This window comes from Sebastes fasciatus, chromosome 12 (genome assembly GCF_043250625.1).
Source record: "Sebastes fasciatus isolate fSebFas1 chromosome 12, fSebFas1.pri, whole genome shotgun sequence".
Classification (NCBI taxonomy): Eukaryota; Metazoa; Chordata; class Actinopteri; order Perciformes; family Sebastidae; genus Sebastes; species Sebastes fasciatus.
The window spans coordinates 22,489,026-22,512,609 of NC_133806.1; the positions used below are offsets into that span (position 1 = coordinate 22,489,026).

Genomic DNA, 23,584 nt, shown 5'->3' on the forward strand with positions numbered 1-23,584 from the left:
TCCTCCCCTCTGCCACCACCTCCAGATGGTCCAGCTCAGATCCAACTACAGAGCTGGCCTTCCTCACCAGCCTGTTCAGTTAGTTGGCATCCCTTGTGTTCATGTTACCCCCCCCCAACATGCCACGGCAAAGAAGAGGACACTGGCTACTACAGACTGGTAAAACATCTGCAACAGCCTATTGCAGACGTTGAAGGACCTGAGCCTCGAACAGTTTGCTCTGTCCCTTCCTGTAGAGGGCCTCGGTGTTGTTGGTCCAGTCCAGTTTATTGTTCATATGTACTCCCAGGAACTTGTAGGTGTCCACCACCTCCACATACATACGCTTGCATAAGCTTAAGCATAAGCATAAGCATATTTGCCCACTCCCATGTTGAGAAGAGTATTAAATACTTGACAAATCTCCCTTTAAGGTACATTTTGAACAGATAAAAAAAATAATATGTTTTTGTATGCATCATTATGCTTTTAGTAGGAAAGTAAAGGATGCATTTTGTATTTCATTAGATTTAGTAAGTTGTATTTTAGTGTTGTCACTCAACTTCAATCCGCACAAACAGACTTAAAAACAGCTTTTTCCCAACTGCCATAAACCTCCTGAACTCTGACGTCTCTGTCTGAGTTGAACACATGCAATGTAAATGTGCAATAACACATTGGTCACTTTTGTGTCAGTTTTGCAATGTAAATACTGTAAATCTACTGTTACGGATATATGCAATAACATGCTGATCACTCTGTGCAATAATTATATAATTATCTGACGGACACTTTGTGCAATAATCTGGCAAAACTGTAATCTGGCAAAACTGTCATCTCATCAATATACATATATTTTTTTTATATTTTGTATTGTATTATCTTTTATATTTTTTATATTTATATTGCACTATCTTTTTTATTGTATTATCTTTTCAGTAGCATCTATGTGATTGTCACAATCTAATTTCGTTGTACTACACAAGGACAATAAAGGGCTTGAATCTTGAATCTCAACTGGTTTTACCAACCTGTTATCTTGAAGGTCAGTGTTAAATCCCCAAAGATAATCTTTTCATTCTGATAAACAAGGGCCCAAAAAATAAATCAGTTTAAGTAAGGGATCCTGAAAATTATGTCAAGGGTTGAAGATTTCACGCCACCTCTCCCCTTCATTACAACCGACCACTTGCGCCACCTATCCAATCCAGAGGGCTATTCAAGTTTCCGGCAACACAGTAGTAGTGCAAAGTACAAAGTACAAAAAAAATATACCAGATATAAAAATACAAGGAGATGAAGAAAAACTGTTAAAACTGAATATAGTGCAGGGTAACAGCTGTGATACAGGACTATTAAAAAAGTGAATATAGTGCAGAAGAGACTGTTAAAAATGAGTATAGTGCAGAAGAGACTGTTAAAAATGAGTAAAGTGCAGGGTAACTCCACTAGCGTAGTCTATGAAAGTGCAATGTGCATTATTATCTGTTGGGACCCTATGTAATCACTTGCCTATTTCATGCAGAGCATGTTTTAAAACATTTGCACTTTTCTTTTGCTTCTTTTGTTGTTTCTGGTCAGTGCTTCTTATTTTCAATATGTCAAGTGCATTGTTGAACTCAAAACAAACCTTACCTGTGTGTGTGTGTGAGCATAATGTTGACAACAAGTAGAAATTAACTCATTGTGTCTAAATCAAAAATATGTTTTACATTGCAAAAGTAGGCCTGCAGTGACCGGGTCAAACTCACAGACTCACAGAGGGCAAAATACAAAAGCATCTGCATTTTCATCTAACTAAAAGCTGAATATTTGCCAAAAATTATATTTTTCTTTTCAACCAGGGCCAAAAAATAAATAAATCTGGTTAAGAAAGGGAGCCTAAAAATTATGTCAAGGGTTGAAGATTTCACTCCACCTTCTCCCTTCATTACAACCGATCACTTGCGCCACCTAGCGTCCTATCAGGGACGACGTAAGGCGTGACAACGTAACGTCGCCTGTTTACACCTGCCAATGAACACGTGGCGCATAGAATCCTGCGCTCTCATTGGCCAACGCGGCAGTAAAGTGGGCGGGGGCTCCTCGCTGAAGGAGCCAATCACGTATGACATGTAAATTCCATTTGAAAATTTCCCGGGAAATCTGAGTTTCGCGGGAGGGCTCTTGAGCGCGTAAACCGTATCCCTTCATTCATCAGGGCCGTTTCCTGAAGCCATTTCTAGACGGGCAGAAACGAGAGTTGCGCTACTTTTTAATCCGTTGCATCTGCCTAAATGCACTCACTTGAGGAAGAATACTTTACAAAAGTCGATGAATCAGACTGTCATCTTCACTTATCTGTCATTATTTGTGTGACTATCGCGGCGGATTAGCAAGCAATACGGTGCTTTTGAAAAAAGTAAAAAAAAAAAAAAAAAGGGGTTACCCCTTGAATAACGCAAGATGAGAAGAGGGATCTCCTCGGCTCCGGACAAAGTGATTTTAGCGGGTTTAGGAGGCTCTTCTCTGGACAATAACATCATCTTAACAACTATCACGGATCGGTTAAACCCGGGGCAAAGCAACGCGACGTATATCCAAATAATAACCACCCCACCGCCTTGCAACGTTACACAGACTAATGTGTGTTTATCCTCCGAGACTCAGATCAACAACATTTACACAACTCCACAACAAGCTGCAGGACAACGACCAGCTCTGGGCAGACCGCCGGTAATCAACATTATACTAATACAACAAGCCAACATGTTATAGGCTTTCCTACAACTAGCCACTAACAACAAGATGTTAGCTTGCTAGGCTAGCCGAGGCTTGTTGTTCAGAGCAGCTAGCTGTTAGCTGCTGTTCCTCCTTCAACACTACAGCCGAGGTGGCTAACTTAACCACCAGCTATGCTAAGTTATCCGACTGGGCTGGTAACATGCTGTTTGGACTGTAGGAAAGCAGAAGTTTAAGTTAGTTTAGCTGCTACACAAACAGTAAGATACGCTATGCTAACTTTCATGGTGCGTTTGAGTCCGCTTCAGCCTTTTGCAGCAGCCTGATGGAAGTATTGGTAAGAGATGAGTTAGCCTTAGTGGCCTAGTGGCTGCTGTGTTAGTGCCCTAATTTGGGGGGTTGTGAGGGGGGTATTTGGGGCTGCTTTAGTTAGCTTTAGTTACCTATTTGTTCGCTTTCTAAGCTCAGACAACGAGTGGCTTAACTTTGCAAAATACACGAGTTTACACGTAGCTTCACTTCAAACTACTCGATAGCTATTTTCTCCCAGTCGTCTTTGAAGATGCAACTTGGATTAAGCTTGACAATGTGTGTGTTAGCTTTCCAGGCTAGTTAGCAGCTAGTATTGATTGAGGACACTACACGTTGTCGGCTGTTAACCTTCATTTTTGTTGCTCTCAAGTGTATTAATATGTTCCCTCTTGCAAATAAAGTGTGGTGCCTTTTTTCATGCCCAAAAGTCAAAGTGAAACTCGAGTTTGTTTGCTGTACTGGAGAAGAAGTGATTGCACGTTTCCTGTGTTCTCAGACCTGCTGCACAAACCACACTGAATAGTTTCAGCTGCATATTCAGGGTGTTGGTTGGTTTTGTTCATGGCTGTTCCATCTTGCATGAAGTAAAACCAGCCTTCTGTATCTCTCAGGCTGGAGCCATGAGCTGGCTGGGGGGTGAGGGGGAGCTTGCTTGCTGATATAAAATGGCTGACATTTTGACTGTCAACAGAGGGCATATTATTCTTTCTCACACTTGGGCTTGATTAAGTAAGAAAGTATTACATATGGGGGTTTAGTATACTTGATAGATCCAGTGAGTGTTAATTGATTTAACCTCTTTTACATGGGTTTTTAGAGGGAAATGCACCCTGGTGCTGACACTAAGACAGGATGGATTGGAGCCAACACAGCAGTTTAAGGGAGATGTTGAAACTATTTATTAAGCCACCATGCAACAGTAATGATCACTAGAATGCCAATTTAGGCTGGTGATAGAAAATGTATTCAGGTTTTCACTGAATAATACAGTAATTGTGTTTCAAAAATGGTTGTCAGGCGAAGACAATTCAACTTTTGCAGTATAAATGACCCTGGGATGTTGAACACGCAGCCTAAATGGTGTTAAACTTGGTGTCCAGGACTATAGTGGTGATGAGGCAGACATTTAAAATGTCTACTATTGTTGAAACCATAGGCAAGGCCTATGGAAAGGAGGCTAGGTCAGGGGCGGACATGGTTCTTGGGATATGACACATGGCCAGTGTAACTGAAGCTGCGGTCGTGCGTTGCGATTGGCTCAATTTTGGCGAGTGCAGACCAGATTTTACTGCACATGTGTTGTACCCCCAAAGATATGACGCGTGACCCAGCCTCCTTTCCATAGGCCTTGACCATAGGTAATGAACACACCTCACTTTTGTAAAGCTACACCAGCACTACAATATAATATATTGATTCTGACAGGTTGGACATTGGCAATCTGTAACATTGGAGTTATGATGAATGTGGACATATGGTGATTATTATAGTGCTGGACTATAACCAAATGGACAATAAGCTCCCAAAAACTGCTGTTCAGAGAGGGTATTATTATTTGGATTTGATTAATGGATGAAAAGGGGACATAAAATGACTTGTATTGTTTGACAGTAGGTTGGGATCTCGTATTCATAATAGTGCCTGGGTTAGTTCACGGGGCTATCTAGTCTCTGTGAGTTTACATGTATTGGCTTTCTTTGGCATTACTATGCAGCAATGTGATCAAACCCATAAGTGACTCACTCTTAAGCTATGTGGGTTTGTTGTGGCCGATCCAATAAGAAAAGAAGAAATCCCTACCACTGGCTTTGTGCCACATCATAAGACCAACCATTTCTACATGGTATACTGGAGTTATGACAAAAACGTCTCGTCTTTTGAACTATTTTATGACTCTTTTTTTCAGAAATTATGAAACAAAGTGGGTTATTTCTGTCAAAATGGAAAAGACAACAGAAGAATGATTACCGTGCACTATCCTTATCAATTCATAAACTTTTAAATAACTTGATTTGTTTTTCAGTTATTACTTATATTAACTTTTTTAAAATTGCTGCGACTGCGTCAGAACACTAAAGACACATAACATCAAAAGTAATGCATTTACACACAATTTCTGGTGGCTTCAAAGATGAGATGCCTGCCAAATGACCAAAACGGCCATATGTGCTGTTAACAATATATTTTTGTCCTCCTAGGCAAAACGGCGGTTGGCGCTCGATGATTCGGACCACCAGTACCAGTCGGAACCAACCAGGACTCCGAGAAGCAGAGGAGGGACCGCGGTGGCCAATGGGGCACGGCTAAAGACACCCAGAAGTAAGGAGCCCTCTGCCATCCTGTTTGTACATCTAACCTAGAATTTTACGGCACAATTTCACAGTTGATGTATGAGAATAATACACATTCAACCTTCATTCATAAGTATTTAGATTATGTTTTCCTTTTCATTTAATGCAGCATCCAAATTAAAATAAATGCCTGTAGACTTCTTAGTAGCATCATCAACACTTATATACCTCTTGGTTTCTATTTTCTTGGTATAGTAGTAGTTTTATAATTAATTGGGTCATATGCATTCAAGCCAACATTTAGTCCGTTTTAATCAAACTCTGGCGCGGTTTGTTTTGGCGGTTGTGAACGCAGTAATCGTACTCTGGTGCGGACTGGAACAACTGGCCACAAGACCGCTTGTGGGAGGTGGTCTCAGACCGTTTCCAAGCGAAGTAAAACACAGGCTGCTTGTGCGGGCATTTGTTGCGATAGACACAGGTAAACGACAGGTTAACATGAGTGGTAGAGGACTGACCTGGACTTCTACAGAAGTCTGACGTTTGATTGATATCTGGGCCGAAGAGGACATAAAGAAAGATGGTAAATAAAGTCCACAAAAATAGGGATGTTTATAAAGTCATTTGGGATAAACTGGAGAAGAAGGAATTAATGTGCACAGTAGATCGGTGCCGAGTGAAAGTGAAGAACATTCGACAATGTATCAAAGTCTGCATAGAAGTGGCAGCTCTTAAGGTGAAAGTGATAAATTCAGTACTTCGTACAGACGGCTCAGCAATTTTTTTTATTTGATCAGCTTTAATTTGTACACTGTGAAACTGAACCAGACTAAATTAAAAAATAAACCACAACTATCCGTTTCCCTCTAATTTGGACTAGCCAAACTGGACTGTGGCTTGTGAAATGCCCTTAGTGACATGTCATATCACAAAATAACAATTTCAATTGTAATCCCTTGAATTTCACTGAACAAGTGGAGCTGAGATGCAGAATGTGCACGCGTTAAAAAAACATGAAGAAGTTGCTTTAGTTTTTTGCGTCTTGCATGCACAACATTTTCAAACAACACAAAAAGTTACTTTCTTCCTAATTGCTACCTGGCTAATTCAAATGATGTGATTTGGCTCAGTCTATGGAAAAATACAAGTTACCCTCTTATGAAGGCCCATGGTGTTCCGTTTACTCTCCGCATGTGTGACCTGTACGGTCTACTGAACTAGAACATAGTTGGAACTTGAAACAGAAACAAAACGTGTACTACAGTTGTTGTGTTCATGCGATGCGGCCACTGCAGCAGTGTAATATAGTGTTGATTCCAGCCACATGTTGTGTTGGAGGGTAAGACCGATGACATGCTGTAACTCTTTGATGAGAGGAACTGATGCCATCAACACAGAGCTATTGATATTAAAATACAAGTCCAGCTGGCAAATATTTAACTCGGTACGTTAAATATTTCCAGCTGGTGATTTATCAAAGTTCTTGTAAACTTCAACTTGTTGCTTGACCTGTAGTGTAGCTTGTGATTCCACAAAACGCCACACCAGATTCCAAAAATGACCACAAAGTTGAATCTACATCTTTGTGACAGTCACAATACAAACTGAATATGATAAACTTAATTCAGGTGGGATGTAATGCGAGTCTTGTGATCGGGTTGACTTTTTCACATTATAAATGAACCCGCAATTTACTTGGGCTTCCTCCTACCAAGATGTAACACAGTTAGTAGGAAGTTTTATGTTTTACTCTCCTTGCAAAAACATCAGGCTTAACGCTGAGTCCTTTATTTCTCTGTTCCTCCTACTCTTCCTCCACCATAGCGCCCAAGTCTCCGCCAGAAAAGACTCGGTACGACACCTCGCTGGGCCTGTTGACAAAGAAGTTTGTGGACCTTCTCGCTCAGTCTTCTGATGGGGTCTTGGACCTCAACCTCGCCGCTGAAACCTTACAGGTAATTTCAGATCCAAACAGAAAAAGGCTCATCAGACACGGAGAATAAGAAAGGGGGTGTTGGTGGTTATATAAAGAAAAACTACCTAATAGTTAATAAATGTCTCCTTTGAATCCTGTCAGTGATGCTACTGAAACTGGAGAACTAATCAAAAAATAAAAGGGAGGGAAAAGAAAATGTATAGGGGACATCTTAAGCAAATAATATCTGCTCAAAGCATTGAGGAAGTTTTGGATATTTGCGTTAAGGTAATGGTTTCTTGCTACGATTGGTTATTTACAGAGTTGAATCAACCACTAAATGTGTAACTGATGAGACGTGTGTCCTCTACGTTCAGGTACAAAAAAGGCGGCTGTATGATATCACCAATGTACTAGAAGGCATTCACCTCATCAAGAAGAAGTCAAAGAACAACATTCAGTGGATGTAAGTGATCACTCTCTCACTACTTCTTAAAAAAAACAACTTGGTTTTCATCTTTTTAAGTGTGTTTTGTCTCACCCTCTAAAATGTACTCTTTGTGACATTTGAGAACATAACTTGACATATTCCAGTTCTCTTGGTTTCTTTATGTTTCTTCCTCCTCCGTCTTGTGAGTTACTTCCTTGTTAGGAGTTTTAAAGTCTCAGACAATCCTTGTGCATCTTGGTTTGGTGTGGCAAAAAGAATGGTTTTGGCATATAAACAGGATTTTAAAGCGTCCTTTGGCCCCGTAGAGCACAGGGAGGGCAGGTGGCTGCATGCAAGCTGTTGCCACATCAAAGCGTGAGGATACCTGACTGTGCTGCACTCTACTCTGCAGGGTTTAATTACACCCTCATTTGTTGAGTAATCACTACGAGCTCATGCAGTTTAGGAATTAAATGGTAACTGATATTTTTCAACCTGGATCCTATTTTCCCACGTTTTTGTGTCTTAACTAATAGGGACAACGATTTCTGAAATTGGTCCAGTATTGAGGGAGAACGCTGCAGACGGCAGCTGCTCCACAGGCTGCAATATGGTGCTACTGGGGCAAGCTGGCACCGTTATTTACGTCCACTAAAAGTGCTTGTTTTTGCCATGACAGGCTCTGATTGCTATTATAAGTGTCTGACATTATGGAGAGAGTCTCGCTCAAAGAGAAGTCTCATTCTGAAATCTGGCGAGATGACGTGTTGCTGGAAGACAACGGTGGAATAGTGGAATACATCCCTGGTGGAAACGCGAGCGGCAGCCGGGCAGAGTTTGTTGTGTTGGAGTACAGAAACCCTAGCTTAGTGTTATCTAACAGATTTTCAATGTCATGGCTGAATATTTAGATGATTTCAACAATGTGGATGAGGTCTTTTGAATTCGGTGGCCGCCTGTCTTTTTTTGAGCTTTCAGATTTTACAATGAGACTTCTCCAAGTGAAATGTAAGAAGAATGTTTTATTTCTCTGTAAGGGTCCTTTCCATCATGTTGTCAGACACTTCTAACAACAATCTGAGCCTTTCAGTGGCAAAAACAAGCACTTTTAGTGAACATAACGTTACAGTGACGCTGCTCACTTGCCCTCGCAGCTCGTTTCATGGCTGCCGGTTACAGCGTTCTCCCTCAATACCAATTTCAGATTTTTTTCTCCCCCATTAGTCAGTTAGACACAAAAACATGGGAAAATAGGGTCCAGGTTGAAAATTCCGAAGTTGCCCTTTAAGCACCTGTGCTTACTACTTTAGGCCTATAAATGCATTCAGTGAAACTGATGAGCTCTTTCCTGTTGTGTTTATCAAGTAGATATACTGTATCTCTGCTCTTTTAGGTAAGGCTCAGTGTTGATTTCCTCGTCTTGGATATGATGTAGTTGGCCTAAATTTAGATGTTGCTAAAATAAATTCAATCCATATCAGTCACATAACTTGGAAATGTCCCCAGAAAAAATTGTTTTGTCAATCTTGTATCAAACGGCTGTGAGAAAACATTTAACAGTCAAAATATTTTAGATCGCTCTTATTTTAAGACAGACAACATATTTTCAGTTCTCTGACCTTCTTCATTGTTGTGATTTGTTGTCCACATGTGCCTTAAAGGCGATATTTGTAGGTTACAAAGGGAACCCAGGTATATTTTTGACTGTTGAAAATAACATCCTCTGCAGTATCTGATCACAGGGAAGATATCGCAAATTGAAACACAAGTCTGTGGTATACAGACGCCACCAAAAATGGAAATTAAAAGAAAAAATGTTTCCGCTGTTCAAGCTATTGTACCAAACTGTGTACGAGTAAGGAACATTAATCTACGGGCAAGTGAAGCCCCTAAGCCAGTACTAAATCCGTTTTGATTCACTCTCGTCTTCACTCTTCTCTCTCTCACAGGGGCTGTAGTCTGTTGGAGGTAGAGGGGGCACTGAGCCAGAGACAGAGACTAACGGCGGAAGTTTCTGCACTGGGAGAGGAAGAGCAGAGGCTCGAACAACTCATCCAGAGATGCAGCGTGGACATGAGACACATGAGCGAGATGCAAAGCAACCAGAAATATCCTTTTCTTGTTAGTTGACATCCAAAAGTTTAAATGATTCTCGGCTACTTTATTTGAGCGTTAAAACTTCCTGTAACTAAATAATTCTGCAGGTAAGCCTCGGCAAATTGATGGTGATGTGAAATTGTTGGTATGCATGCTTATTTCTGCCTCGCAGTGAGGCCACGGTTTTGTTATTTTTCAAAATGGCTAAATCAGGTAAAAAATATACCAGTTCCTAAGCAGATGTGCAAGGCTTCATCTTCCAACTCTGTCTTTAGATAACACCCAATCTAACTTTACATTTTTTATTTTACAAATCTAGGTTCAGTGTTGCCATGTACTGACATTGCAGCGTTATTTCTTTAACCCTTTCGTCTCCACATATGCCTATGTAACGTACCAAGACATCAAACAGCTGGGAAACCTCAGAGACCAGACCGTCATTGTCGTCAAAGCGCCCACAGACACCAAACTAGAAGTACCAGAGCCCGATGAGGTATGTGCACACGCACAAAAACACACAAGCTGGATCTGTCATCGTTGTCCTGATGAAACTTCTGCTTCTTGCTCACTTATCAGCTGACTTATGACTTGTATTTCCCTTAAAGAAGCGGTTGGACTTTTGGGGAAATTGACTCAGAGAATATTAGTATGAATAATCAAGTCTTATAATGGGTCTGGGACTGCATCAATTTGCACCGACTAACCAGTTTATCAGGCACACCATTTACATGTACAGACTCCAGTGTTTTTGGTGTATATACTCTGGTAAAGCATTTGCATTTATTTATGTTGAGAGCATATGTTAAAGTAGATGTTTGCAGTTTGTTTTTAATCTTTCAATTAAGTCTCATCATTCTAGTCCACTGCAGTCCTGTCCATTTTTTCTTTTTTATTTGAACTCATTGTTTTTTTCCCCCTCTACAGAGTTTGTCCATCCATCTGACCAGCACTAAGGGTCCTATAGAAGTCCTGCTGTGCCCAGATGAGGAGAATGACCCCAGGAGTCCTGTAAAAAACGGTGGCATGGACATCAATGGGAACTCTCCTTTCCTCAAAGTCCTTCAAGGTTTGTCTCAGATAGACGTAGGTGTGCAGCATTTGTATTTTAACTGTAAAGAGACTTTATTGCCTTTCAACTTTCTCTTTGAAGATAAAGAAACAGGTTTATGATTATATGTAACTTATGGCAGTTTTTAGTTATTTGTGCTCGAGGCAGTCTGTGACATTTCCAAAGCATTTTAGATCCTATGGATAGATTACTGCAGGAATCTGCAGGAAGACTCCCACTTTCTGACACGAGGGGTGTTTTCTATGTTCAACACATGGTCCTTTAAGACATACTGTAAAACTTTGATTAAAAGCCGAGCCCCAATGCGATGCCAAGTCCCCTTTTATACGCCGGGTGTGGCTACATGTTTTTAAAAATAAACGCAGGCCTCAATTAGATGCTGGGTAACTTTTGTCAATATCAACATACTACACATCGTTAGGTTGGTTAGATTCTCCACAATTCATTCATGAGTTCATTTTAAGGAAACCATAAGCACCAAAGTCTAATTCATTCAGATTTACCAGCATGGTAGACAAAAAAAGAGGTGAAAGTCTGAATATGTGTCCATTCCTCGATTATTTATATTCCTTTAGTCTGTAAGGGTCCACTGATCAAAAGAGTCAAAATGTTTTTTCATAAAAGGAATCCAAGTTGCGAATATTGTCATTTAAAGTGCACTTGCTCACCGGCTGCCAACTTAGTTCGTCAAACAAAGGCCGCACTTTAACCGACATAAACAATATTTTCTCTTCTTCCGTGTTGCTGGGTATGCTTGTTTTCATTACCTTCCTGGCTACAAAATAAAAGTGTCCCCACCTTTCTCTGTTTATTTTTCATATCTTTTCCTTTGCCAAATAGGCTTGTCGCTGGCGGCCAGGTGGATTTTTAAGAGGGTAAAGAGAGGTGTCGTGTCGGTACGCCAAGTGCAGTAAAACGAGAGTCATTAACTGTCTCGGAGCTAGATCAAATTAATGATTTATAATTAATCATACTGGTTTAAATACGCTGAGCAAGAGTTTTGTGTGGAGTTAAAGGCCCATCTCGTTAAAGGCCCATATAGTGTTGACATTTCAACTGGCATATTAACATTAAGCTTAAAAGTACAACTGAGACTCATGGGAATTTGGTTTATGATGTACTGCATCTTGTCATGGGCAACAACACTTTAGACATGTGGATAAATGTAACTGCTCATGGTGTGAGATGATAAGTCTGGGGATTGACACTAATTAGGTTTCATGACTTTTAATGATTTTTTTTCAGACCCCCGTACAAACAAAGATGTCTACACCATTGTACCAGTTCCCCAGGCTTGTAAACGCTAGAATAATAAAGCTGAAGTGAATGAAAACCACAGTCTAGCTGATTGACATTTGTTTTAACTAGTACGGAGTGTCACCCTCCCACCCACCTGGCAGTATAACAGTTAACCCAAGTTCTATTCAATAAATAACTTACTTGGGTCCATGCAACTTTTGGTTCAAAGCACTGATTCACTGGCCTTAAGCGCAGCAAGCACCATAACACTGGTCAACGTGGTTACTCTTTTGGCCTACAAGGTCTTGTTATGGTTCCTTGGCTATGCAGCGATAATAACTAGATGAATCCATTTCCTTTCACAGGTCCCACCTGCACGTCCACTTCTTCCAGCCCATCCCTGGCTCCAACATCTTCCTCCTCAGCCGTCTCCGTCACTACTCTGTCCCCCATCTCGTCCCCTTACACCAGTCTTCTCCAGCAGACGGAGGACCAGATCCCTGCATCCCTGGGGCCTTTCTTAAACCTCGGGCCTCCTCTCCTGGACCAAGACGACTACCTTTTAGGTTTGGGAGATGACCAGGGAATCAGCGACTTGTTTGACGCCTGTGACTTTGATAAAATGCCCTCTCTTGGCCTGGATGATCTCCTGTGCAGCTAGCATTAGGCAAATGAAAATTCAGATGAAGTGCATGGGAGAGAGAGAGAGAGAGAATGGAGAATCAGTGAGGGTCTTGATGTTTGTGACTGACTGTGTAGTTAGTGGAAACCAATTTCTAAATAGATGGAAAGGAATCATTGAGGGCTTTTTTTTTTTTATCAGTCCCAGTGGGACTAAATGCCATATTCTTTCATGGTGTGAGAGATAAACGGCCTTGCATGATTTCACACAAAGACATGACTGGTCAGTGTTGAAGACATATCCATTACTCTTTGTCTCAGGCTGGGTAAGGGCCTCCAGTGTAGCTGGGCGTTGAGGGGCATCCGAAAGCCTGTCTGTTTGGTTGAGTAGAAATGGGGAGGGGAAGGATATCCAGCTCTCTGTATGCATGACGCCAGGTTCACGTCACTGTACAGAGAGACCAACAAAAGACAGAACAGCTCTAAGGAACACGCCCCCACACCACCTGGCATTAACACACATCATGGGGTCATTGGGTTGGATTCAGCATAAAATCCAAGTCTAAGTGCACCTGAGATGCACAGATATGATCGCCCCCAAAACCATCACAGGGTTCAATGTTGTTTTTCTTCACTTGCCCAGTCAGGCAAGTGGGTCAGAAACTACTTGCCCAAAGTCAGTTTTTACTTGCCCCTATATAAAATTGTTTTATTTATTAGTGGTTATCAAATAACAACGAAGACTAAAGATAGTCCTGTTTTAACCTTTAGGTAAATTAATCTAGTTTCGGCCACATCCTCTAATTGAAATGCTTGCTTGTGCATCAGCTCATAAACCTTGTCTTTACCTGCCGTGATTCTCTCTCAAGTGCCCGTACTGCATATGTGCAACTCTCTCTCGAGATGAGTGAACCGAGATGGCTCACTCCTTAGCTACTTCCATCATCAGCTCCGGAAAAACACAATGTGTTTATCACTTGCTAGATTTACTCGCCTGGCAATCCTTATTGTTGAGCCCTGCATCAGTGGAATTCAAAAGCATCCTGCATATATGAGGATTTGACAGGCCTGTAAATGTGTTTTCCCAAGGAAAGCACCGGGTTGATCTGTGTATTCCCAGTGCTGCATTTTCTTGTCAGGTGTCAATACTCCATCCAGATGTGTTAATGCCAAGTGCTGTGGGGGGCTACACCAACGATCTGTGATTTGAAGGATCATACTGCTGACTGTTAAGAAGGCATTTTATGTGTTCAAATGTAGAATATTTTAGAAATGTAACATTAATAATAAAATAAAACAGAGCAATTTAGATACACAGCATTCACAACTACAGTTGCTGTTATCCTATGGTTAGGTTAGGCAGGCTGAGGTTTTGGTTACCTGTCCTATCTCGGTGCCTACTGCTCAGACACTCTTCAGGTTACCTACCTATTGTGCTGTGTATTGTGTTTAGGCTTATAATCATAAAGTTACTAAGAGTATGAGTTTTTTTTGTACATGTAAGCCCTATTTAGATGTATTGAGAGCTGTTTTGGAGTGCACATGACATACATTTTAAAGGAAACTGTAAAATGGCAATGAAAATAAGAGTAATAAGAGTGTGTACTCTTATTACTCTAAAAGGAGACAGGTATACACTATTCGTCTCTCTTGTGCTACATCCTCCATATTTAAAACAGACTTAGCAGGTAAATTTAATAAGGGACCTTTGTTATCTGTCCATCTGATCAGCCTGTTGTCTACTGATCAAATGGGCAACATGTTTTGTACACGTAGTAGAAATTTACAGTTTGATGAATACAAGAATGTGCAACATGGGAACAGATAATAGGATTAACTTTACATGACCCATGTGCTAACAGCACAAAAAAGCCATCTGTGGGGTTAAGCAAAAACACCTGATGTACTTGTATAAGTCCCGTTAGCGCACGCAATATGATATCATCTCTAACTCATACTCTTATTGATACTTTGTGAAATCAGGACCCTAACCTTCCACTTTCTTGCTGCTTTTTTGCCTATATCCCCTCCCATCTTCATCAGCAGAAGCTGCCACAACCAAACTTACCCTAATGCCTCCTCACGTAGACTGTGTGCTGTGAAATTATACTGTGGTTTGAGCTGATCGGTAAAAACTTTGAACCACTTATCGATGCACACTGCCAACTTGGTGTGTAGGGAGACCGGATAGGCGCGTTTGTTTGTCTTTTTAGGTTTAATAAGTGTTGAATTTTAATGGATTTTATTACTGTAGAAATAACTAATGATATCAAGGTCACCTAAGCAACAAGGGGCCAGATAGCCACTAATTTAGGCTTTAGCATGTTATGAAGGGCCCCTTTAACTCCATAACCCGACCAGGATATTTAAAAAAAAAAAATGAGGAAAAGGATAAAAAAAATACAAATAAGACCCTGTTTTGTAAATTGAGCAAATTCGGTGCAACAAGCCTTGATTCATACTAGGCTTGGTAACACTGTTGTCTACAGCCACTGAGTCTTCATACAGTGGTTAATCAAGAAAAGCCAGCTAGAGGACTTAAGCTGTAGCTGAACTAAGAGCTGTAGGGATGTGTTTATTTTGGTATTTGGAACACCATTGCTATTCACATCTAATAGCTCCTTGTGTTTGGTCACATCCCCAAACACAAACGTCTTGTCTGAAACCCTTTTAATCTAGAGAAACCTGCGGCTGCAGGTAATATTGCTGCTGATAGTGTAAACTCTTCACTGACCTGATTGATGTGCGCTTGAGTAATTGCGTGTGCAAGCATGTGTGAGTTATGTCAAAGATCAAGCTTGCTAAAGAGTAAGCCTGCCATGTGTAAATTGATGTACAGTTTTCTAAATTTTTCAGTGCACAAGGTACTGTAGGCTACCTCTCACTTAATGTTGGACTATAGTAATAGGGCATAGAGGTTATATGCCATAGTGTGAATGAGTCTTTGAATTCCCTTTTGTCATACAAATTACCCCGGTATTATTTAGATGTGATGTTGGATATTACATCGAATTTTTCTCTTTTGATGTGTGCAAGATTCCACTCATGCCCCCGATATAATGAGTATGTCTTTGCTCTTAAACCGGTTTCATGCCGTTGCGTCTTAAATTTGAATATTGGGGTGCACATTTGATGGGTAGAAAGGCGTATAAATTGCAATACTGCAATATATCTATTTTTTCTTCCATAAGTTATTTTTTTTTTTGCAGAGCATCTCTTCGACCCAAAAAGTAGTACACATTCAATAATGTGTACATGCACTCATTCTTTCACAGTTAGCCTATGCCCATTACTGGCCATTAGGAGACATTGCTATGTCTATTTACACCACTGAACCAGGATCAGTGACTTGTGTCCTCTGCTGAAGTGTGTAGGGTTTTTTTTTGCTTCTGTGACACCGTGTGTCCGTTTTATTTTTGGAATGATGTGAGGGAGTCTGTGACATTTTTTTTTTTTTTTTTTGCTTTTCTGCCAATTTCTATTTCATAGAGAGTATTGAAGCCTGTTGAAACACCTTTTTGAAATTCAAAACCCAATCGTTAACATGAACTTCACCCATTCAGTTGAGGATAAAATACAGTTTCTTATTCAGCTTAGTTTAGCTTAATTCATGCTGCTATCACAAGTGAACATACAATTTGACTTAAATACACAGAAATGCTCTCATTTCCCTATAGGTATATTTATATCAGTGTATTTTATATATGTATTTATGGAAAAATCAAGCTCAATATGTTTCCCCCTTTTGGTTCACTAACCACAGTTGTGCTATTTCATAAGACCATTCACATAGGTAATTATATTTTCCTCCATCTATTTCAAACGACCAGAATCTGGTCGCAATATTTTATCCACTTTTACATGACGGAAACATGATTTTTGGAAAGATTGTAGCTTTCCATGGGTTTCTAATGGAATGTTGAAATATTTGAATGCACCGCTTAAGCTAGTGTCATTGCCAGTGAGTCTGAAAAATGAGTTATGGGTGACTTACAAATTACAGCTCCTTCATTTTCTAATGCGTGATTCTGATGTGTGTTTAGACCTTACAGAAAAGTATCATTAGGCTAAATGTGGTGTTAACTATAGTGAAGATTGAAACAGCACTGTTGTTCCTTTTTTTCTCCTATGGTTATTCTTCTTAAGCTGTTACCAAATACAATATACTGATCCGTAAATATTCTGTAACGGTTATGTGAAACGTTAACTATTTCATAGGAACGAATTGACTGTAAAATTATAATACTGCTGCCTGTTTCCACTAATTACCGAAAAAAGAGCTGTAACATCACAACGCAATTTGAACGCATGGATGAAAGAAGTCTCGGTGTGCAGTTGAATGTTTAAAGTAAACTAATTTGATGTTTTTGATGTATTTTATTCAGTTAAACAAGTTTCTTTGACATCTGTTAAAAGAGGAAGTTGAGTTGTCTTTGTTTGGGGGGGAGGGAAAAATGGATTTTTTTTTGTACTCTGGGTGTTTGTAATTGAAAATTTGAATAAAGGCAATATGAATATGGAAAACAATGTTTTATGTTTTCAACATATGTTTGTTTATTTATTTTGCACAAATAAAGACAACACAAACATAACAAAATGAATAAATAAATTATATAAGGTGCAGGAAGAGACAAAAAAAACCTCTTGGCTGATTTGAAGCCTCCACCTAAGCAGTGTTAGAATTCCACAATGTTGTAGAGAACACAAGATTAATATGCAGAAATAATATGACTACATAATAGTGATGACAATCAATTAGAACAAGATATATATAACAATAACAAAAATATATATTAAATGTTAAATATCAAGACTACACAAACATAACAAAAATAAAAAGATAATATACAGTGCAGGAAGAGGCAAAAAACCCACCGGGCTTATTTGAAGCCACCACCTAAGCAGTGTTCAAATTTCACAATGTTGTAGAGAACACAAGAATAATATGCACAAAATAATATGACTACATAATAGTGATGACAAACAATTAGAACAAGATATATATAATACAACAATAACAATAAATATATCAAAAATGACAAGAAATGTGTGTGATGTGCATAAGCGAATGTGTGTGTGTACGTTTGTATATATTTATTTATTTAATTAATTAGATATACCATATATTACAACAGAGTATTAGTCCCGTATTGAGGAAAAAAAATAAATCTGAGATTTCGAGAATAAAGTCGTAATATTACGAGAAAAAAGTCATAAGTTTACGAGAAAAAAGTCGTAATATTTTGAAAATAAAGTCAAGTTTACAAGAAAAAAAGTCGTATTATGAGAATATAGTCATAAATTTACAAGAAATAAATTCGTAATATGAGAATAAAGTCATAAGTTTACGAGAAAAAAGTCGTAATATTTTGAGAATAAAGTCACAAGTTCACAAGAAAAAAAGTCATATTATGGAATAAAGTCGAAATTTACGAGAAAAAAAATTCGTAATATGAGAATAAAGTCAGAAATTTACAAGAAAAAAAGTCTTAATATTATGAGAATAAAGTTATAAGTTTACGAGAAAAAAAAGTTGTAGTCACCACAAACTGTCTCCTTACTCTTTATTATAATCTAATTTATCCCTATCTTTCATATTGTAATATGGTTTGGGTGAGTAGTCCAAACCTTCATAAAATTTTAGTTCTCCAAAAACGTTTTGTGAGGATTGCAACTCGATAAGAGTCACACTACATCTCCTCTGCTCCTCTATTTAAGAAACTACAGATTCTTACTATTTATGATATCAATATTTCTCAAATATGTGTTTTTATTTATAAGATACTTTCTGGTGGGAATATTCCTGAGCAGTTCAAGACCTATTTTAAAACAAATTCTCAGGTCCATTCTTACTCAACCCGGCAATCTCTAGATCTTAATCCTCCTAAATTCATTACTAGTAGAGGTCAATTTTCAATAAGATTTAGGGGAACCAAATTATGGAGTAGCTTTTCACATCTATTAATAAACTGTTCGTCTGTCAAATGTTTAAAAAGTCGCGTAAAGGGTCATTCAATTGCTATCTTGTAATTGCTTTTCCCCAATGTTGTCCATGTATCTGTTTTTATGTTTTTTATTTTTTCCCACTCACAATGTTGTTTGGTTACGATTGCCCAGAAGTCTTTATAGATATTTAAATCAATATCCTCCTCACAAACACTAACAATACACTTCCACGCAACAAACACACACACACACACACACACACACACACACACACACACACACTTGTCTTTTTTTATATATTTACTGTATTGTTATTTTTGTTATTATACAAATCTTGTCATAATTGTTTTTTATCACTATTATGTAGTCATATTATTTCTTTATATTAATCTTTGTCTCTAGGTTGAGGCTGCAGATAAGCCCAGTGTTTTTTTTTGCCTCTTCCTGCACTGTATATTATTAATTTTTTTTGTTGTTATGTTGTGTAGTCTTAAATTGTTCAAAACAAATAAACAATAAACAATAGTATTATGAGAATAAAGTCAGAAATTGACGAGAACAAAAGTGATACTGCGTGGTAATACATGGCTCAGTTTAACAGCAGCCTCATGGACGAACATGCTGCAGGGTCAGTTCCAGTATTGTAAAACACACACGTGACTGGTTTGTCCCTCGTCAGCCACCGTACCTACGAACCAGTATGGCGGTCTGAGAGTTGTCACAGTTGTTTTGATGTGTAAATAAGACAATTATCCATTTATAAAACGTCCCTTTCCTCACAATTCGTATTTATCCGAACCAATAACAACATCGCGACCCAGGTAAGATATGTATACGGTATCTGGAGACCGCTGTCTGACCAAAATAAACACACGTGTGTAGTGGCTAGCTAATGAGGCTAGCCAGAGCTAACAGCTAGCCTGCTCATGTTGTTTGCATAGTTTGCTGCTAATTAGACGTTTTCACAGGTGTTTCTCATTCGTATCAGTCAACAGCCATGATACTCACATAGCGTAGGCATGCGGTTAGTTTATGATAGTTAAGTAAGTTAGTTAAGAAGTCCCATTCAGTTACACAACAAACCTAGTGAGAGAGTGACGTCAGCTATGCCTTCATGTGTTTTTCAGTTATCTTCACTGTGTCAACTCGAGTCTAGCAAAGTAAATGAAAGCATATAAACGTTTAGGTTCAACGAGTTACTAATTGGGATGCTTGACGTGCTTACTTGGGTATCTGGCATCCACTAACTAATCAAGTTTTTTAACTGCCACCCAGCCAACATCTGTATGTGTGGCCCATGTGATTAGTAAATGGGCCCTATATGGGATTATCTGCAGGTTCCATAATGACCCAATGTCAATTGCCCACATGGATTCCATGCAGGATTACAATGGGTGTTATGTGGGCCCCAACTGGGCAACATACCCAAGACCCATCTTGGTCAAAGTTCTCTGTGGGGACTACATGGGGACTACATGGGCTGAAATATGGGTTGTAAGTGGGTTTGTCCACAATTTCTATGTTGGCCCCATGCACTAATTTCCCAGTAGAGACCCAACAAGGACCCACACGGGTAGCCCACATGGGGAGCCCATTTGTGTTGCCCATTCTGAGCCCATGGACTAATTTCCCATTAGTGACCCACATGGGTAGCACACATGGGGAGCCCGTGTGGGACCAACTTAGTTGATCCAAGTGGGCCCCAGATAAGATGCCCATTTTGGGCCCATACCCACTTGGTACCCAGGTACCCCCAGCATAACCCATGTGGGGCCCACATAACCATGTTGGCTGGGCACTCATCATCTTTTTTCTCTGGCATATTTTCCATGAAAGATTTATTCAGTTGAATAATGACAAACATGTTTACACTGTAGAGAAAGCTAGGAGAATGAGAAACAATAACAATCTATTTTGGTAAAAGTGTATCTGTATATGGGATGTCAGGTGTGTCAGTAGACACAGGTGCTCTGCTCTAATCACATTCATTGATCATATAGGTAATGTATTCTCTACAGTTTAGGTATGATTTCAAAAATGGAACGTCAGATGAATTTAACATGTCTTCCCTTACAAAATTATTCTAACATCACCACTATAAACAGCATTCACTAAAAATGTAAAAACTCATCATCCACGTTACATTACAGTAAAGAGGCAGCACACTAATAACATAGAGAAAACTATCATGTTGCATATCACCAGTGGGAAGTACGCCAGATATGTAGCTAAAGGGTTTCCCCTTTTATTAGAAATAATGAAATTGAATATTCTAGAGTAGATAACTTACTTTGGGATTCAACCATAGTTTATTAATACCTGTGCATTTCAGTTCTCCTGTAGTGTTATATAGAGCTGCAGCAATTAATATAAATTACTCATCAACTGTTTTGAATCAATTAGTTGTTTCATCTTCTCAAATGTGAACATTTGTTGATATTTTTTGTCTTATAGTTAACTAAATATCTTTGGGTTTTGCACTGCTGGTCAGACAAAACAAAGCATGTGATGACATTACCTTGGTCTTCAGAAAATGATGGAAATGATGAGTTTTCTGATGTTTATAGCCACTTACAGCGAACCAATTATCCGGCCATCAAAAGTAATTGTCAACATCCATTTTTGGTACTACTCACAGAGTCTACTTGACTGCTCACAGGTCTCAACTATATCAGAGACAGTCTATAGAATAATGCTGTGCTGATCATGGTTCTGTCTGATTTTTCAGACCATCATGCCGTCCGCCTGCGACTCTTTGATTGAAGACATTGAGGACATGGTGTCCTCTAGCGACCCTACTCCTCACGAGAGACAGTTTGCTAGAAAGAGTATCATGCCGAGGTCCAGGAAGAAAAAAGAGCTTGTGAGCGACGAGGAGCTGCAAGCTGACAGGTATGTCAAATGTTTGATGTAGTGGTGTGGTACAGCCGTTCAGGATGTGAGTTTATTGTGATATCGCCAGTATACAGTATGTTTTAGACTGATGATGGTTAGTTGGAAAACTAACAATAGACAAACCCCCTGAGTTCAAATAACTGCAAGTTTTAAAACCAATCTGTATTAATTTAAACATTTTCAGTTAATCAAATGGATTGTGATACATGTGGGGGATATGTTGACTATAATGTTTCAATATTTCCTCATTAACACTAAAAAAAACTCTTGCAATGTGCGCAGTCAGTAGGTGTGGGGCTGGCAAGAAGATGCTGCTTGCTGCAGGAGTGGGAGTTCATATAATACAAGTACCTCTACATTCTTGTAAATAGATACTGATTCATGAATAGTTTTGTATAAATAAATAGATAATTGGCTGGTCAGACTTTTTGAAAATCGGAAATCTGAATCGGCTAAGAAAATTGTGCTGCATCTCTAGTTAAGATTGCTGCTGGACCTCACATGTCATGAATAGTGACGGGCAAGTAAAAATGGGACAAAAAGAGGCGTCTCATAATATATCAGAGGTCGTATCGTATGTTTTACTCACTTTTTGTTGGAGAAATGCTAAATCATGCTGTGTAGGGCACAAGTTCCTTTTTAACTTTTCACTTTCTCATGTATCAGGAAAAATCCCCCATATCATATCATATGATAGCATATCCATCACTAAATCCTGTGATTTGTCCACATACTACAAACGGACCACACCAGAGGCTGCTTGGAAGCAATCTCTGTCTGGTTGTTTGGTCTGCACCAGTTTGGTTTACCAATAAGTAATCAAACAGGTTACCGAACACTCTGTCCCTCTACACTAAACTGAGGCTAAAGTTGACAAGGCTTCAGCAGTTGATCTTTTGATCAAGGTTTTATGGCAGATTTTTGAAATAATATTAGGTTTAGATATTGATTTGATTTCCACACATCATATACCAAAAGCATTCTTTGTTCATTTTTAGTTTGATCCCTGGCACCCAAAAAATCTGGATGAAAACGTGGGGCTGCAGTCACAACAACTCAGATGGAGAGTACATGGCCGGACAGCTAGCTGCAAGCGGATACAAGATGACTGGTAAGAGATTGTTTAATTTTGGGGTTTGTATGAAGTCAATAGACTGGAGGTCAGCAAATAACAATTCGACTAGAATGTTACTACTATACTAATAAATAATAATAGAATAAAACTAAGAAGGGTGGATGCGATATATTTTAGACTGTTGGATTGAAGGTAAGTAATGAATTAACATCTGCAATGGTACAATGGTTTATTTCTTAGCTGTCTATAGAACTGATGTACTTATTATTATTAAACACAAGGGGGCAGTCTTGCATTGTAAGTAAGATGTACCTTGTGAGTTATTCCAGTGGGAGACTTTCTTGTGCTCTGAATTGATATTCCCAGGCTGTGTGCACAACCAAGCAAATGTATATGGTTAAAAATAGTCAATAGGATAAACGGATAATTAATAAATGAATATGATGATTTGGATCATATTTGGAGTCTGCCAATCCTTATGAACCAGGTGGAATTTGTCTCCAACTTGAGAGGAAAGTTTGCAAACGAAGCTCACCTTAGGCTCAAGATTAGTCCACTAAGAACCAGCTTTACCTGGTATCTTTCCCAGAACTTAAGTTGGGAGTGGATTGGTGATGTGGTGCCAGTTGAGAAAGGGCACACTGATGCAGTTGGAAACAACAAAAGAGAACCGTGTGACCGCATGCCATTGCTACCATGGCTGGTCAACATATAACATTGACCAGCCTCTTTGACGACTTATTTTTTCAACTAGACACTTTGGATAGAATATGACTTATATAGATGCTATGAATTTTTCTGCCGAAATGGTTGGTAACGTTGGAAAATCGATATCGAATATGTTTGCTCTGAGCTGATGACTGGTATTTTACGTAGTCATTCAGTCTGACACTGATATTTTTTTATTTCATTGCAATACCAGTATGCAACTAGTTTTCACATGATTGCCTTGGAACATGAATGAAGAGTTCAGCCAACTAGGTGCTCAAGTAAC

The 23,584-nt window shown here is 39.2% G+C and overlaps 2 protein-coding genes across 3 annotated transcripts in view; both read left to right on the plus strand.

Annotated features, from left to right (window-relative positions):
* Positions 1-2,196: 2,196 nt before the first annotated feature.
* On the plus strand, positions 2,197-17,198 carry LOC141779401 (transcription factor E2F3-like). Of its 2 annotated transcripts, XM_074654213.1 has the most exons (9): positions 2,197-2,694; positions 5,211-5,331; positions 7,128-7,258; positions 7,596-7,684; positions 9,598-9,756; positions 10,124-10,238; positions 10,670-10,811; positions 12,419-13,527; positions 13,578-17,198. In XM_074654213.1, the coding sequence occupies exons 1-8, from the start codon at positions 2,425-2,427 to the stop codon at positions 12,712-12,714; spliced, it is 1,323 nt and encodes a 440-aa protein (XP_074510314.1). In that variant the 5' UTR covers positions 2,197-2,424; the 3' UTR covers positions 12,715-13,527; positions 13,578-17,198. The 2 variants fall into 2 exon arrangements, with proteins under 2 accessions (XP_074510314.1, XP_074510315.1); XM_074654214.1 differs by lacking the exons at positions 12,419-13,527; positions 13,578-17,198 and adding an exon at positions 12,060-12,167.
* A 2,096-nt stretch (positions 17,199-19,294) lies between these two features.
* cdkal1 (CDK5 regulatory subunit associated protein 1-like 1) overlaps positions 19,295-23,584 on the plus strand; it is a 270,114-nt gene continuing 265,824 nt past the window's right edge. The window contains exons 1-3 of the mRNA XM_074654216.1: positions 19,295-19,441; positions 21,349-21,512; positions 22,514-22,626. Coding sequence (XP_074510317.1) covers positions 21,355-21,512; positions 22,514-22,626 — 271 coding nt within the window. The 5' untranslated portion in view covers positions 19,295-19,441; positions 21,349-21,354. The remainder of the gene's footprint in view (positions 19,442-21,348; positions 21,513-22,513; positions 22,627-23,584) is intronic.

Coding starts and splice junctions, on each gene's coding strand:
- LOC141779401 (XM_074654213.1), top strand. CDS start 2,425: ATGAGAAGAGGGATCTCCTCGGCTCCGGACAAAGTGATTTTAGCGGGT. Junction 9,757..10,123: donor GAGATGCAAAGCAACCAGAA/ATATCCTTTTCT, acceptor TTTCGTCTCCAC/ATATGCCTATGTAACGTACC. Junction 10,812..12,418: donor TTTCCTCAAAGTCCTTCAAG/GTTTGTCTCAGA, acceptor TTCCTTTCACAG/GTCCCACCTGCACGTCCACT.